Raw genomic sequence first — 17,748 nt, forward strand, 5'->3', positions numbered from 1 at the left:
GTAAAACTACGCGTCAAAACTCAATGATTTAGAAACCTAATTTCTCACAAGAAAAAACTAATAATAAATTATTCGGTTACAATTGTCAAATAAAACATCCATAATCTAAACCAAAGTCTCCCCATTTATAGTGAGTGCATTTTTGCTCACCATCATTTATGTGGTGTATGCTCACCATCCTATTTATCACCGTTAGATAAATTTGAATTTTGAGATTTGTGTTTATCCATTACACGAATCTTAAAATTCAAATTCATCTAACGGTGATAAATAGGACGGTGAACATATACCACACTGAATGATGGTGAGCAAAAATACTCTCATTTATAGTAAGAGTTAGAATTAATATGTGCGATTTCCAAATAGGTGAACGCAAACCAAATTAATTGCATTGTGATTTTGCTTACACTTAAAAACAAACTAAACCTAACTTGTTCATATTGGTCTAATGTTGGCTTTGAATAGTTGAAACGATTTTTTGTCCACCCCTAATTAGTAATTTCTATGGCACTTTTAAAAAGTCATATAAAATAAACAGCGATGTTAGAAAAACTATATTTCATAGACTACGTTTAAATTATTTTTTGAAAAAGGTAAGGTCTATAATACAAGTAAGTTTCACCGTCTACAGAATGTGGCCACCTTAAAATTTTCCTAAAGTAAACCGCGAAAGTAGTTTTGTAACAAGATTACACAACTACTAATCTCATATGCAGCCCTTTATTAAATTTGGGCCATAATATTGAAGCCATCTATTGTCAATATTTGGTTGCACCAAGTCTCCGACTATATATATCCTTATATTCCAGGCCAGAATGGCCCACCAAAGGCTGGTGTGGAGTAAAAAATAATTCAAAAAATCACGGAGGTGACACGTGGACTATTAGGTGAAAAAGACGAGAATCTCCTCGAGGCATACTGGGATTCATATGCTTATAAAATGGACAATAACGGCACAATCAAGGAAGAGTCAAAGGTGATCAATATGGAATTTATTTCATATTCCTCTCATCACTCATCATCAATAAATCCCTTATTGATTTTATCCAAAAGGTAACTCCCAAACTTCCTATTTAAATTAGAAATAATTGTCATGTTAATTGCAAGATATTATTTCACATAATATCTTGCAATTATAACCCGAATACACCATAAGGGGCCGGCCATTCCTCACTTTTAGGGCTAGCCACTCTACTATAAATACCTCTTTTATCCCACTAAAATGCTAAACCATTTGCTACCTACAAACTCCTAAATACATTCTTTTCAAAATTCTAACTTTGGCATTGGAGATTCTTCAACCAAAGCCCCTCATTCATCGTGGGTGCGTGAGACTTTTGGCCATAATGAAAGGTGTTATTATTTTCTAAGTGACAGCGGAAATTTGCATCCACAAATTGGTGTTTTCATTGAGAGTTTGATTCATACACTCGAAGAAGACTTTCGTATCCAAAGTTTCTCATTTCTCGTTCGTTCGTAAATTTTTCATACTTTCCTATTCCTATAATTTTTTAATTCTTTGAATTGACGTAAGAGAAAAATACAGTCGCGGGAAATTGAGAAACCACGATGAACGAAACTTCCTACGTTAAAGGATTTGGACCAAGTGATAGAGATCATGACGTAGCCCCATCATGAAGGCAATGGGAGCAACTTTGCCACAATGGTATCCATGGCAACCACTGTGGTAGTAAAGAGTGGGACAGCTCCATGGCAGCAGACCACGACACTATGCGTTGCCACTGCAGCAGCACAAACCCAGGACCCAGCCCAGTTCTAGCAACTGTACTAGCTATCCAAGAGGCAGCCTAATTTTATGCATTCTACACCACAAGGTAGCCAAGCCAGGCCCAACGTGAGCCAACTCAAGCAACTGCACATTGCAGACCCAAGATGTATCGCAAGCCTAAGCCCCGCCAACAGTCCCCTCGGCCCAGATCCAACGTGCTCCCAGCGTTGCACCCCGCCTATGCCCCCCGCACATAGCACAGCTCACTTTCATGACCCATTTGACTATTCCGACCGGTCTAAGACTAGTTCAACCGTCTCGACTTCAAATTTTTGGATCTTCGATTGAACTAGGGGTATTTCACCTCGATTTTCTACAAATTTGAACTATCCTGACTCAAATTTCGGATCTGGAGTCCACTACAGTTTTACCACCTATGGAGAAACTTACCATCCAAGCTTTCCATCCCACATGGCGAACAATACTTGTCTTGATAAGTTGTAGAGTTGACAAGCACCCTCGCGCAACAGACGACCTTGGTGAATCAACTTTTGGAACGTACTGATATCCAGCATACACCAGACGAGGTGTCTCAAAGCAGGACAAGGGCAGACGACGAAATTCTCTAGCAGCATCCTAGCAAACAACCCATCGACCAGTCAGGAACTAAGCGTTCTAGTAGTGTACACTTCAGCCTGGGCCCTTGAGATAGCATATACTTCCATCTTAGCGCACAAAAGAGCATGCATTCCAGATTAGGCCCACAGATGAGTATACATTCACGTTGGGGCCATACTCCGATAATTAACATAAACAACCTTCCAGGTGAAGCGTTCATTCAGGGTTACGCCCGCAAAAAGCATCATCCACCTTACATCAGAGTAGGTAGCACAATGGACAGATAGAAGCAGTTTTTTGATGCAGCTTAAGTTAAATCGGTAGCCTGCGAGTAACTCGCTCGTCTCCCAGAGACGTATCACATGCACTATAGCCGCGATATAGACAAGTCGAGCATAGGGAATAGTAGCCTAGACTAACAAGTCACAATCGGGGTAGTCAAAAGCTCCAACCCCAGCAAAGGTAAATTCAAAAAGAAGTAGAAATGCTCCTAACCAAACGATTGTGCGACTTCCAACGCAAGAAAGTTACGGACAAGGCGCTCTAACGAAACATGGCTAACATAAGCAAGTCACCTTTCACGGACGAGATCGAGGAAGCAGAGCCTCCACACAAGTTTAACATGCCACATTTTCACACATTTCAAGAGAAATGGAGACCCGGAGAAGCACTTAAGGCACTACCGCAGCACAATGATGCTTTAACGGAACAATGATGCCCTCATGTGCAAGTTATTCACCACTACTTTGCAAGGCGAGGCACAAGATTGGTTCTAAACCCTACCGCCACAATCCATTCGGAGTTTCGATGAGCTTTCTTTGGTTTTCACCAAAGAATATTCATCCTTTCATTGACACACCCCAACCCGAAATGTCCACCTGGAGTTCGAAACGAGCTGTGCTGGCCAACACTAGGAGGGTGACGAAGCCATAAAGTGTAGTGACGTGGAAAATGTGGATAAATTTAAACCTAAAAGTGCCGAAATACAAGAGTGCATTTGTGAGCAGGAATGAACCCATTCCATATGTGATGTCAGAGCATAAGTAAAGTACAATAAGATAGGATGAGAATCATACCATCAAGGTAACCACCAATACCAAAATTTGTCAAGAATCCTCGTCGACACGTAAGCTCAACCACTAAAACCTGGAGGGGCAAAAAAGAAGGGTGAGTAGTCCTAAAAATAAAATTTTATAAAAACCTTTTTGAAAACATTATAACCCCTTGCTGTAAAACAAGTATAGTTTTCAAATATACATACTATGTATGGTATAAAAATACTTACCGTAACCTGCAATATCTCAAAAATTTAATACGTCACAAAATGCGTATATAGGCATAACTACCAGTAATCACAATATCTTGCAGAAATGAACATATCACATCGAGTGCTCATCAACATATGCTGACACACGAGTTCATGCAGAGGTATTCTGACATAAGTAGGATTGGGTGTAATAATTGTAAACATGAAAATTCCGGAAACAAGAACATGTATAAAAAATATATTTTGTATTAATTTTAGGGTTACAATCTCTTTTACAATTTGATCCTCTGATTCTATCTTTGTAAAGTGTAGATTTGTGAATGAGTTGTTGATCCAAAGGGCCGTCGGGGCTTGGTCTAGGGATGAACAGTGGTGCAGATTTGTTGATGTTCTCGATCCAAAGGGTCGTTGGGGCTTGATCTTAGGATGAATTATGAACGGATCTTCAATGGCCTTCAGGGCTTGATCTTGATGAACAGTTGTGTGGATTTCTTCAAGGGCCGTTGGGCTTGATCTTGATGAACGAGGATGAATAGATCTTCAAGGGCCTTCGGGGCTTGATCTTGATGAATGAGGATGAACGGGTCTTCAAGGGCCTTCGGGGCTTGATCTTGATGAACATTTGTGTGGATTTCTTCAAGGATTTGACGAAGAACAAAGAGAGCTTTCTTGATCTTTCAGGATTCTTGGGAATTTGGGAGGCTTTGAAAGCTTTTAGAGTTTCAAAGCTTCAAGGATTTGGGGAATTCTCTTCCAATTTGGGAGTAGAGAAATGTATATGTGAATTGGTCCCTTGATCCTTTGATGGAGAAGCCTATTTATAGACTTTGAGAATGAACCACCACCATCCTTTTTTTTTGGGTGAAGTAAGTGGATGATGTAGGTGAAATGAGTGGAAGTTGTAGGTGAAGTAAGTGTATGATATAGGTGAAATGAATGGAAGTTGTAGGTGAAGTAAGTGTATGATATAGGTGAAATGAATGGAGGTTGTAATTTTAATGCATTGGTCAACATTTATTTCACCGAAATTTTGATCTCTACAAATGCCCTTACTTCAAGGCACTTTGTATACATGTGCTTGTCACGTGTAGAAGATGCGTTTTAAAGTCCCTTAATGTAGATGTCGATCCAAGGGTCATCGAGGCTTGATCTTGAATTGGGCTAGAAATTTCTTCAAGGGCCTTTAGGGCTTAATCTTGAATTTGGCTGGAAGATTTTCTGGTTTCCTCTAATTATTGATTTTCCAGAGACTTATTCTTGAACTAGGCTAGGGGGTTTCTTCTGGCAGACTTACACCAAATGTCTGAATTTACTCCTTTTATGTGGAGCTGAATTTGATTCAAGGGTGATGGACACTTGATTTTGAATCGGACTTGTGATTTCTTTAAGGGCCATTGAGGCCTCTCGAGCTTTTCGATTAGAGCAACGATGTTGAGCTTGGATTTAACTTAGACTCATTTGCTGGATTATGCGGTTCTGCAGAGAAGGGCATTGTGCTATAGTGATTTGTTACAGCTCATCATGCTGCATTCTTCTCTGCTTGTTTCTTTTGCATAGTAGAAGTGGTGCGCAACATTTTGCATTTAAATAGTCCTTCAGAGCATCACTTCTTAGCGATTCATCCATGCTTGGCAGCTTCAGTGTAAAGAGTCAACATCTATCAACTGTCCTTGGAGTATTTGCTGAGGAAATTTGAGACCCTCCAATAGTTAAAGATAGGCACTCGAGAGCAATGTTAGGTAAGCAACCAGGAAAAGGTTCCGAGCAATCAGTTCCAAATCGGAAGTTTGATTTCAGGTTCTAACTTATTGCTTTCTTTCTCATTGTCTTGCAGGCAAGAGCAAGGGTAAAAAAAAAGATAGGGACAAAGCATGATATGGGATACCTTTGTTTTCGACCCTGATGATATGAGATACTTTTGCTTTTGAAGAAGTAGCGGATGAATCAACATATGTATTTGTTGTGCTTATCTCTACATGTTTTGATGTGTCATTTTTGCTTGCCTTATCTGTTCTCTAGACATTTGGTATCTTATTTAGAAACACATCAGCAGTTGAAGATGAGTACTCGAGAGCGATGCTAGGTAAGCAATCACGGAAGAGGTTCTAGGCAGTTGGTTCCTGACAGGAAGTTTGATTCCAAGTGCCGACTGATCGCTCTCTTCTCCTTGTCCTACAAGGAAGAACAAAAATAAAGAAAAAGATCGGGAGAAGGCATGCTATGAGATACTCTTGCTTTAAACCCTGATGAAATGAGATACGTTTGCTCTGGTGTGACCTGGTTGAAAAGGTGTTTTCAAGGGGGAAGAAAACTGAGTATGTTAAGAGGTTTGGTTGCAGATGCATTCTTGGCAAGGAAGAAGAGTCAGGCGTTTTGGAAGTGTGTCTTGCCATAGAGGATGAAGGTCGACATATATAGGGATTTTCCAATAGCAGGTAGTGGTGCAAGTGCGGCCTTGTCACCCACACTTGTCAGCAAAAGTGTGGTAGTTAGAATAGTGAACTTCATGCATTTTCAACTTTGTTAGAGATCTTTGACAAAGTTGCACGTGTTATCCGACAAGCCAAGGTCGCGTCTGAAAAGTGTTGACTGATTTTATGCAAGAAAATCTAGCTTTTGAAATTCGGTGAGTGGTGTCTCTTCAATTTTTGAATTGGTGGCTGCGTTGCTTCTCATTTTATAGAGGTATCGATCACATCCAACATGCACACTTTGAAGATTGCCCGCTCGTGAAAATTGTCTCTGGTGTATTTATGAGATTTTACTCGATCTAACCCTTTTCTTTTACCAGTTTTTTATTTTTTTAAATGGCCTACTCGCCTAACATTTTCTTAGATTTGAGTCTCGGGAGTGATATATGGCGCGCCGCATCAGGGTAATATATGGCGCCTATCCTTCTTATTTTCGAATAACCCTCTTACAGTTGAAGACTCCGTGATGAGGGATGCAACAACGGCTACGGTAGTAGCTAGGAACCTCCTTACTCCTAGAGATAATAGGTTGCTTTCAAGACGGATGAGTTGGCTGTCCAAGACTCCCTGGCTTTCAGTGTTTAGTGCATGGGCTCTGTGTCTAATATGGGCCAACGTCTACTTGCTCGAACTCGCCAAGTTGAATCATTAACGGCTGAGGTGGCAAATCTTAAACAAAAGATCAGACAGCTTAAACCTGAGAATAGAGATTGGCACATGCTTGCAAATAATTATTCGACTTGCATGAAGAGGAAGCTTCATCAGCTGCAGGACTCCGAAGGTCGGATTCAAAGTGATCATCAGAGGTTTATGGTTGTGCTCCAAAAGTATGCGGGAACTTATGTCAAATGTATTAATAGGTCATTTTTGAACATATGCCTTTGTCCTGCAGCTTAATCCCACCAAAAAGTCTAAAACCATTCACATGGTGCCATGCACCATTCCTGAAACCTTATATTTTTTTTATTTTTTATTTTTGTTTTTGTCGACCAACACCTTCCCTTTCTTTTCTATATATCGCCCATATGGTGCAGGGAGAAATGTAGAGGAGCTTGGAGCAGTGGGAGGTTAGGCACGGAGCAAGGAGGCAAGTAGGTGTAAGTTGACAAACTTTGGTTTTGTTAATTACATTCAAAGGCAACAGCAGAGCAAGTAGATGCGAGTTGACAAACTTTGATTTTGTTAATCACATTCAAAGGCAGCAGCCATGGTGGAGGTGCAAAAGCAGCTGGAGTTTCAGGCAGAGTGTAAGGTGTCAAGCTTCACAATTGCCTAGTCGTTTGACAACGATCAGAAGGGAGTCGAGGGCGAAAGCGAAGCTGGAGCTTTGAAGGGAGACGGTGCCGAGTCTGAGAGGATGTTGTCACTGTAGAAGAAGAAGGTGAGGAAACAGAAGAAGAAACCCTTCCTCATGTTCTGTCATGGAAGATGAGCCTCCGGTATCCGAAGCTCTACCATTATCAACATTGAGCATAGCCACTGCACACCTGTTGCACTGCCTGCCGTCGCGGAGGAAGGTATCACCAGCTGCCGCTGCTGCATCGTCTAAAAGAGGAACCTCTAGTAGACAATGGTTTCTCCTAGTCCAAGCTCTTCGTGTCTACTCTCTGCAAGCTGATGGATGATGTTGAAGCCGAGAATCCAATTGAAATGAAAAGAAAAAGGGAGCCAAGAGGATCGACGGTCCCAGCTTCCTGTTTAAAATGCTGTCATCCCAAACGAGGTTGACGAAACACTGAAGTTATCCTCTGTGAATTCAACACCGACAGCCCTTTGTTTTCTGAAGGTTGACTTTAGCGGCGGAGGGGATGACTTGGTGTTATTATGGGTGCTGTGTCATGGCGATCGAATCTTTAAACCACAAGGGCTGAAGCTGGGTGGTGACAAAGTGCCACGGTGTCGGCTTGAGGTTGTGGCCGGCCAGTGTCTTAGTCTGAATGGTGAATTCGTTCACAGAGCTAGAGCTGCTGTCAGATCGGTGAAGCTTTTACAGGAGAGTCTCTTGGTGTCAAAGGAGAGAGAGAGAGAGAGAATTAAGGCCTTTCTTTCAAGGTCACGCTCCGAATGTTGGGAAATTGTCGGGCCACGATCTCCGGGGACACGAGGTAGTAGTTTTCAATGAAGACGTGGCGGCGAAAATGTCACTCCACGTCGTACCAGTCCCTGCAGACCAGTGAGACGGAGTTCCTATCCTCGGGCGACATGACTAGGTTCAGGACGGAGGGGATGAGCCTGGAGTCGAGGAGCTTGAGAATGCTATCACATATGCTGGAGAGCTCGGTCTCAATCTTGGATTGGTAGTCGCGAATTAAGGCGGTGTGGTCGTCGTTGTCGCGATTTTCCTTCTTCTGCTCGATGGAGGAAATGATGTGCCAAGAGGCACGGCCACCGATGACGTTCTTGTAGGCGACGAAGTGGAAGTTGTGCTCCTCAACAGTAAGCTCATACTTAAGGGTGAAGCGGATAAGGTGGAGGGAAAAGCAGACCCAAGGGGAATGACGGCCATGTGAGTGTAATGACAGATTGGTCTTTGTAGACCTTAGCGAAGCTGCCTCAACCTAACAGCTGGCCCAGTTGGTAATTGCCGATGAGGGTTGGAGTTATGTGTTTGCTAGGCTTATTGAGATAGAGCCAAACTTGCTGTTGACCACTCAATGGAGGCTGTTTACATATTATATACACACATGTGTATACATATATATATGTATGTATCTTTTTTTTTTTTTTTTAAATATTTATTTATTTATTTTATACAAAGAATATTTGTAATAAAATTGACTCTCAATAGTCAAACATTAATAAAACCTTATTTCTTTTTTTATTTTGATGTGACCAAACTCGTTGTTGAATGTTTGAGCTGTCTACGTACCCTTCCAAAGAAGAGATCAAGTCATAACGTAGTTCAAATGAGCAATGGATTACTTTTGATGCTTTTAATGGTGATTTTAATGATGATTTTGCCGTACACAGTTTATGCTCTTGCGGGCTAGGAGCATGGTGAGTTTGTTTTTAGGGGTAGCAGCACTTCAAGAATCTACCATTGATAGGGCCGATCTTCAAGCTGTCTTCTGCCATGATTAAGTAGACGCCGTTGGTGTAGACTTTTTGTAGTACGTATAGTCAATCCCACTTTGATGTGAACTTGCATTTTGACTTGTGAGTTGTGATGATGGGCCTTCGTAATGCCAGACAAGATCTCCAGTTTGGAAAAACCTTGGGCAGACCTTCTTGTTGAATGCTTTGGATAGCCGTGCTTGGTAGCATTCCAAGTGTTATTGAGCTTCGAGCCTTCTTTCATCGAGTGCTTCCAACTCTTGAAGTCATAGCTTTGCATTTTCCTCTTCAATCTAGCCTTCTTGTATAGCCATCCTTAGTAAGGGGATTTAACTTTTAAGCGGCAGAACAGCTTCCACACCATATATGAGAGAATAAGGTGTAGCTTGGGTGGGAGTCCTATGTGTAGTCCTATATGCCCAAAGTGCTTCACTTATTCTTTTGTGCCAGTCTCTCTTCGTTCGGCTGATTACCTTTTTCAGGAGGTTGCACAACGTCTTGTTGAATACTTCCGCAAGACAGTTAGCCGGAGCATGATACATGAAAGACTTGTGCTACTTGAACTTGTGTTTCTTGCAGAGCTCGTCCATGAGTCGGTTAGAGAATTGTCTTCCTTGATCAGTGATAATGTAGCGAGGCACACCATATCAGTGGATGATATGCTCCTTAATGAAACGAACGACAGTTTCCTTCTTAACTTCCCTTAAGGGTATGGCTTTAGCCCACTTGGAGAAGTAATCTGTTGCAACTAGGATGTAAGCTTCTCCTGCAGATGACGTTGGCGTAATTGGTCCTATGACGTTCAATGCCTATGCGTCGAACGGCCATGAAGCAACTGCAGGGTGTAATGGTTCAGGCGGTTGATGTATGAAGTTGGCGTGGAATTGGCAAGCTTGGCATCTTTTGGCGTGTTCTAGGTAGTCTTTCACCATGCTTGGCCAGTAGTAACCTATTCCTTTGAGCTAGAAATGTTGCTTTGGTCCAGACTGATGTGCCCCGCACACACTGATAGGATTAAAAGCACACCACAAAGTAGCACACAAATGTCCTATTAATTTTCCTTATTAACAATAATATTTGTCAATTGTAGCAAATGAAAATAAGGGTCTTTCTCACAGAAGATTGTTTTATCTAACTACTTAAAATGTCACAAAAACTGGGCTGCTGTCCCTACTGACCAACCACCGAAAAATAATTATTAGACTGACTTGCTATTTTATATGCAGATACTAGACACATAGAGCTACAGTCACAAATTTTTGGGATTTTTGGAGTTGATTTGCTATTTAAATTAAATCGAATAAAAACAGATTTTTAAATAGTTCACAAATTAAGAAAAACGAGTTAGGGGAATTGCTATCCACCACCAAATAATCATGCAAACATGTTATGTTTCATTCAAATTCCTTTCATTTTCGGATGAAGATGCTTAAGTTGGCTCAATGTTAGAACTCAACCTATTACTCTTTCTTATGTAGTATGTTAAGAGAATGACGTTTTCAACTTAACTTAGTCCCTAACATGCAATCTAGAATGGTGTGTTCATAGATTTAACAAGTAGAAATCATTAAGAACGAAAAGAGTTTGAGTCATCACAAGGCATCGTAAATACTAGCGTTGTCTTAGTTATCCTAGAAATTGATTCACATGTTAATCGCAATTAACAAGTACTACTCTAGAACATATGTAGGCCCTCATTCGACAAGGGTAGGCACACACATATTCATAGCATTAGAATCCTAGATATGCTTACTAAGTATGCATCCGTAGAAAACACATAAAGAATTCATCAATGAGATAAGTAGTGAACCAATTTTCATCCATTCATAAAAGTAATTCAAACGAAATGTCATAACAAAATTGCAATCATATTCGAGGCTTCAAAACAGCCCCTAACTACTAAAAATTAGTTACACATAATTCTCAAATTAAACCAAAAGAAAGACATGAGTTTGAGAAGATAAAACCGAAAGAAGAGAATGCCAAGATTTCCTCCTTCCTTTCCTTCCTTCCCCAACGTAGCATCCTTCTTTTTTTCCTTGCTTTTCTTCCTTTTTTTCTATCTTTTTTTTCAGCTTTTCTTCCACTCTTTGCCGCTGCAACCTGCAGCCCTTTTATTCTTTTCTGCTGCCACGGTTTTTTCTCCATAACTCACCCCACTAACAGCCATTTAGTGACGACAATAAGTGAAAGGAAATGTTAAAACAATTGTAACTCTTTGGGCAGCCTTTATGCCCATTACTCTCACTTAATTTTCCATTTCTTCTTATATTTGAATAGGTATTAGCTGGCTTGTTCTTGGCTGCATCAGTTTTGGCTGTTAGTTTTGTTGGATTTATTGCTTTCAACGCTTTCTTGTCAGTTACAAACTTCTCAGCCTCTTGGGAACCTTTCAGTGTTAAAATGGCCATACCTTCTTCTAGAAAAATGATATTAACAATCCGTGAAATTCCTCAGAAAATAGACATCCGTAGCTTTCCAAGAATATAAGGCTCATTCTCTAATTCATTATGAGCTGTCCGCAACTTGCTTCCAAAGTCAGCTGACCTGCACAGGCAGTTTTGACGAATTTGTTACTTAAAATTCCACTTGTGCTATTTTTCTTTTCTTTGCTTGACAAATCCTACAAAACACAAAAACAAAGTAAATAGCTCAAAAATATAAGGAACTAACTAAGAAAAGACAAGTGAATTTGATGTAAAATTTATATAAATATGAGCTTATCAAATACTCCCACACTTAGCTTTTGCTAGTCCTCGAGCAAAACAAAGAAAACATGAAAAAGTAGCAACATGAAAAACATTAGTTCCCCACCATGTGACCCTCATAGAATTTCATTCAAGAAAACAAATCATCAAGAACCTTAGCTAGCATCAAACAAGCTAATCCAAGCTCATCTTCCTTATTCAAATGTTAACAACTACCTTTTAATCATCCTTGAAGTGTAGTGTGTGTAATAGCCATGCTAATGCAATTTCAAGTTTTGTTTTAAAACACCACATGCAAACTAGTGACCTTCTCACGGGACATACACTCAATTACACATATGTTTAGTTTAATGTGTTTCGCTCAAAGAATCAAATGTGAAAGATCTACCATAAGCTTGCATAAAGATCTCATCTCCACAATCATAATTGCAAAACTAAAATCAAGAGGACTTTTATTGGATATAATGAGGCTTAGGGAGAGGGTTATAGAAATGAAAGGATAGGTAAACACAAGTTCCAAGCTACATTGCAAGCAATTCTCTTGTTGAGATTTATAAGAACTCAAGCTCTCCAGCCACTTAATAATACCTCCAACCAAACCCCTAAACTAAAACTTAAAAAACTGTTTATTTGCTTTGTATACAATTTTTTCTTTTTTTCTTCTTTTATTTTTTTATTTTTTTATTTTTTTATTTTTTTATTTTTTTGAACCAATTTTCGCACATAACTAAATACAAACATGAAATACCCCCACACTTATTCTTTAGCCAAACTCCTTCAAAGTACTTCACAAACATTTCTCATAAGACAATCTCACATTGCTCACTAGCTAGCTTGGAAAGGGTAAGGAAAAAATGTTTAAGGTATAAAGGTAGACATATCTGGTGATAAGAAATAAAAAGCTCAACATGTATGCTCAGATTGGCAATCTAATGATATCATTTTTCTTTAGGAAACATGCTTATCTGGGCCATGGTGATAAACCTAATGCCTCTATCCTTTTCAAGTTCATGCAATCAATGACAAACATTTCAAAAGATCGTTACGCAAGTTCTAGAGATGTAAGTCACATAAGTTCATCACACATGAAAGAATAGGAGTGTATGAAAAATGCACACACTTTCAATAGGCTCAAAAACTCACATAGGTTGTATATGGTCACTATGTTCACATACAAAGCTTTAAATCATGCTTTAATTTCACATCAACAAGGCTATGTGCTTTTGGTTTTTCAAATATGATTAAACATGTACAAAACTAACAAGAGATTAAGGAATTTCACACAATACATGCTTACTAAGTTCTTGATCACTGTGGTTCAAATTCAATCCAATTATATCATTGGGTTGGGAAACTAACAAAAGTCTAATTCAAAACAATAAAGAAAATAAGACTATTTTTGGATTTTTTTCATTTTCAGAATTTTCTCTCTTTTTTTTTTGGGTTTTTTTTAGAGTTAACAAAACTAATTAAGAAAACAAAAAGCAATAACAAGGAAACAAATCAAACTAGTTCAAATTTTCAATTTTTTTTAATCCTTACCCCCAAACTTAAACTAGACATTGTCCCCAATGTTAGAAAACACAATAATGCATAAAATAAAAAATAAAATAAAATAGTAAGAAACAAAATAAAGCATTTGGACTGAAAACTTCCCTAATTTGCAGTAAAATCAAATGATGACCCCAAACTTCAATTCTGCAATAAACTCCAAGGGTGGAAATAACCAAATATTCCTACAAAGAAAAGAAATAATTCAGTTTATCACGCAAGAAAACTCAAAAAAAAAAAAAAAAAACAAACGAAAAATTGAAAATGACATAAAAAGACAATAAATAGAAATATTGGCTGGCCTCCCAATAAGCGCTTGCTTTTACGTCCGCAGCCAGACGGTACCAAGAGTAATCATTCAAGGGAAGTTGGTTCTTGGAGGGGTACAACCTGCACATCATGGTTTGAGTCTATGTCCATTCACTTTGAACACGTTTCTGGTCTTTGCACTTTGGATTTCCACTACACCATAAGGAAAAATATTAGTTATAACAAACAGACTAACCCATCAAGAACGAAGCTTACCTGGAAATAACCGAAGGCGAGAATTAAATAGCAGAACTTTTTGTCCAATGACAAAGCTCTTCCTTGATATCATCTTGTCATGAAATGCCTTTGATTTCTCCTTGTATATTCGACTAGACTCGTATGCATCATTCCGGATTTCATCTAACTCGTTCAATTGAAGCTTCCTCTGCTGTCCGGCAACACTTATGTCCATGTTGTAGGCTTTGATCGCCCAATAAGCTTTGTGTTCTAATTCTACTGGAAGACGGCATGGTTTCCCATAAACTAATTGAAATGGGGACATTCCAATAGGAGTCTTATAAGTAGTCCTATAAGCCCACAATGCATCGTTCAAGCGCATGCTCCAATCCTTCCTACTAGGACTCATAGTTTTCTCTAAAATTTGCTTCACTTCACGGTTTGATACTTCTGCTTGACCACTAGTTTGCAGATTATAAGGTGTAGACACCTTATGTGTGACATTGTACTTCCTAAGCAACGCTTCAAATGTTCTATTGCAAAAGTGACTCCCTCCATCGCTAATGATTGCTCTAGGTGTCCTAAATCTTGCAAAGATGTTAGTCTTAATAAAATCTGAAACAACTTTTGAATCATTAGTTTTGGTGGCTTTCGCTTCCACCCATTTAGAAACATAATCCACAGCCAACAAAATGTAAAGAAAACCATTTGAAGATGGAAAAGGTCCCATGAAATCAATGCCCCACACATCAAAGATCTCAACAATCAAAATAGGGGTTTGTGGCATTTGATTTCTTGGGCCCAAGTTACCTGTTTGTTGACAAGGATCACATGTTGCACAAAACTTGTACGCATCCTTAAACAAACTAGGCCAATAAAAACCACACTCTCACACCTTAAGGGCTGTCCTCTTTGCTCCAAAATGGCCGCCACATGCATAAGAATGACAAAAAGTTAGAATAGATTTAAACTCAGATTCGGGGACACACCTTTTAATCAATTGATCAGGGCAACATTTCCACAAATAAAGATCATCCCACTCGTAGTATTTGGTGATTTTGACAAGCTTATCTTTCTGAGCACATGTAAAATCATCCGGAATCATTTTGGTGACCTTATAATTGATAATATCTGCATACCAAGGGTCAGTAACCTTTAATGAAAACAATTGCTCATCCGGAAAACTCTCACGTAAAGGGATGAGATCTTCCTTTGTGTTTGAGTGCACAAGTCTGCTAAGATGATCTGCTACAACATTCTCACTCCCTTTCTTATCCTTGATCTCCAAGTCAAACTCTTGAAGCAAAAGTATCCATCGAATGAGTCGCGGTTTTGCATATTTTTTTGTGAGTAAATACTTCAAAGCTGCATGGTCAGAAAATACAATAACTTTAGTTCCAATCAGATAAGATCTAAATTTTTCTAAAGCAAATACAACAGCTAGAAGCTCCTTCTCTGTTGTTGAATAATTCAACTGTGCATCATTGAGTGTTCGTGATGCATAATAGATGACATGTGGCACTTTGTTGACACGCTGTCCTAGAACTGCACTGACAGCATAGTCTAAAGCATCGTACATTAACTCAAAAGGTAAACTCCAATTTGGTGGCATGATCACATGAGCCGTGGATAATAACTCCTTAAGTTTGTTGAATGCTATTACACACTCTTCATTAATATTAAATGTTACATCATTTTGAAGCAAACGGCACAAGGGTCTAGAAATCATTGAGAAATCCTTCATAAACCTACGATAGAAACCTGCATGTCCAAGAAAAGAACGAACCTCCCTGACAGTAGTAGGGAGAGGTAAAGAACTAACAAGTTCTACTTTAGATTTATTAACTTCAATTCCATTTTTAGATATGATATGCCCTAGAACTAATCCATGCAAAACCATGAAATGACATTTTTCCCAATTTAAGACCAGATTAGTTTCTTGACAACATTTTAAAACTAGGGACAGATTATGTAGACATGTATTAAAAGAATCACCATAAACTAAAAAATCATCCATGAACACTTCAATTATTTTCTCAATCACATCAGAAAAGATACTTAACATACACATTTGAAATGTGGCGGGGGCATTGCAAAGTCCAAACGGCATCCTCCGGTATACAAGTGTGCCAAATGGACATGTGAAAGTCGTTTTTTCTTGATCTTCCGGAGCAACTGCAATCTGATTATATCCAAAATATCCATCAAGAAAGCAATAATGAGAATGACTAGCTAACCTTTCTAACATTTGATCAATGAATGGAACTGGAAAGTGATCCTTGCGTGTAGTGCTGTTTATCTTCCGATAGTCTGTACAGACTCTCCAACCATTTTGCACACGTGTAGGCGCTAGCTCACTAGCTTCATTCTTAACAACTATGACTCTGGATCGCTTCGAAACTACTTGAACAGGGCTCATCCACTTGCTGTCCGAGATAGGATATATGATGCCAACATCAAGAAGCTTGATAACCTCTTTCTTGACGACCTCCATCATAAGTGTGTTCAAACGGCGTTGAACTTCCCTTGTAGGTTTTGCACTTTTCTCGAGCAAAATCCTATGCATACATGTAGCTGGATTTATACCTTTGATATCTGCAATGCTCCAAGCTATGGCAGTGTTGTGATCCTTCAGTACTCGGATCAGTTTCTTCCCTTCTTCTGCTGTGAGTTGTGACGATATGATGACCGGTAATGTTTCATCCTCTCCCAAAAATGCATACTTCAAATGTTCAAGAATCGGTTTAAGCTCCAATTTGGGTGCCTAAATCACAAAAGGAAGAATTTTTTCATTAGAAGTAGGAAGAGAAATAAAATAGGAAGAAGATTTACCATGAATAGGTGAAAGAAACTCAAGGGTTGCTGCTATCTGGATTAATTCTTCTTCAATGTGCTCGGAATAATTAAGTTTTCCATGTGTAATTCTATGCATTAACACCTTCTCTAAATTGTCTTGTCCCACACCTTCATTAAAACAATTCTGCACAAAATAGTCTAACGCATCAATAGACAAACAAGATTCAAAATCACTAGGGTACCTCATAGCATTGAAGATTTTGAACTTAACGCTTTCTCCGTCAATTTCCATGGTAAAAGTACCATCGTAGACATCAATCTTTGTACGCGCCGTTCTAAGGAATGGTCTTCCCAAAATAAGAGGAAGTGCAGTAGGCATAGGGTCATGTTCCATCTTAAGAACAAAAAAGTCGGCGGGAAAAATAAGCTCATTCATTTGCACAAGTACATCCTCCAATAGGCCTTTGGGATATGTATTTGAACGATCTGCCAACTGGATTACTACCTTTGTTTCCTTCAAGTCTCCAAGGTTTAGTGATTCATACACTGAAAATGGCATCAGATTGATGGATGCCCCCAAATCACACAATGCTCTCCCAAACTTTTTCCCTCCAATTACACATGGAATGGTAAAACTACTGATATCCTTCAACTTTGGTGGTAGCTTTCTCTGCAAAACAGCTGATACTTCCTCGCTTAATGCCACAGTTTCTTGATCATTGAATCTTCTCTTGTTCGTACAAAGCTCTTTAAGGAACTTTGCATACTTGGGCACTTGTTTTATGGCATCTAAAAGAGGTAAGTTCACTTGGACTTTTTGGAAAGTATCCAAGATTTCCTTATCAGTTTGCTCTTTCTTAGACTTCATAAATCTACGAGGAAAAGGAATAGGGACACATGAGTTAAATGAATTTTGAACTTCTTTACTTACCTTATCAGAATCTTTTTTGTTCAATTCTGTATCTTTATGAGACTTTTCAGTTTCTGTTGAAGCCTCATCTTGCTCAAGATTTTTGGTTTGTTGCTCCCCTTGCTCATTTGTATCTTTTCTAGTCCTCTTTTGCATCC

General features: G+C 39.1%; 1 protein-coding gene across 1 annotated transcript; it reads right to left on the reverse strand.

Moving 5' to 3' along the window:
• Positions 1-8,226: 8,226 nt before the first annotated feature.
• On the reverse strand, positions 8,227-17,116 carry LOC137747913 (uncharacterized). The gene is made up of 6 exons (XM_068488039.1): positions 16,823-17,116; positions 16,122-16,648; positions 14,874-15,602; positions 13,924-14,465; positions 9,820-9,905; positions 8,227-8,532 (listed from the first exon to the last, which is right to left on the reverse strand). Exons 1-6 carry the CDS (start codon positions 17,114-17,116, stop codon positions 8,227-8,229), a joined length of 2,484 nt encoding a protein of 827 aa, XP_068344140.1.
• Between the last annotated feature and the right edge of the window lie 632 nt (positions 17,117-17,748).

This window comes from Pyrus communis, chromosome 10, assembly GCF_963583255.1.
Source record: "Pyrus communis chromosome 10, drPyrComm1.1, whole genome shotgun sequence".
Taxonomy (NCBI): Eukaryota; Viridiplantae; Streptophyta; class Magnoliopsida; order Rosales; family Rosaceae; genus Pyrus; species Pyrus communis.

What these genes read in the sequence shown, in the direction of transcription:
- LOC137747913 (XM_068488039.1), bottom strand. Translation starts at nt 17,116, where the DNA reads ATGAATGAGCTTATTTTTCCCGCCGACTTTTTTGTTCTTAAGATGGAA. An exon ending in ATTGATCAAATGTTAGAAAG is followed by an intron (nt 15,603 to 16,121) that starts GTTAGCTAGTCA and finishes AATGATTTCTAG; the next exon opens with ACCCTTGTGCCGTTTGCTTC. An exon ending in TCGCCTTCGGTTATTTCCAG is followed by an intron (nt 9,906 to 13,923) that starts GTAAGCTTCGTT and finishes CGTCATCTGCAG; the next exon opens with GAGAAGCTTACATCCTAGTT.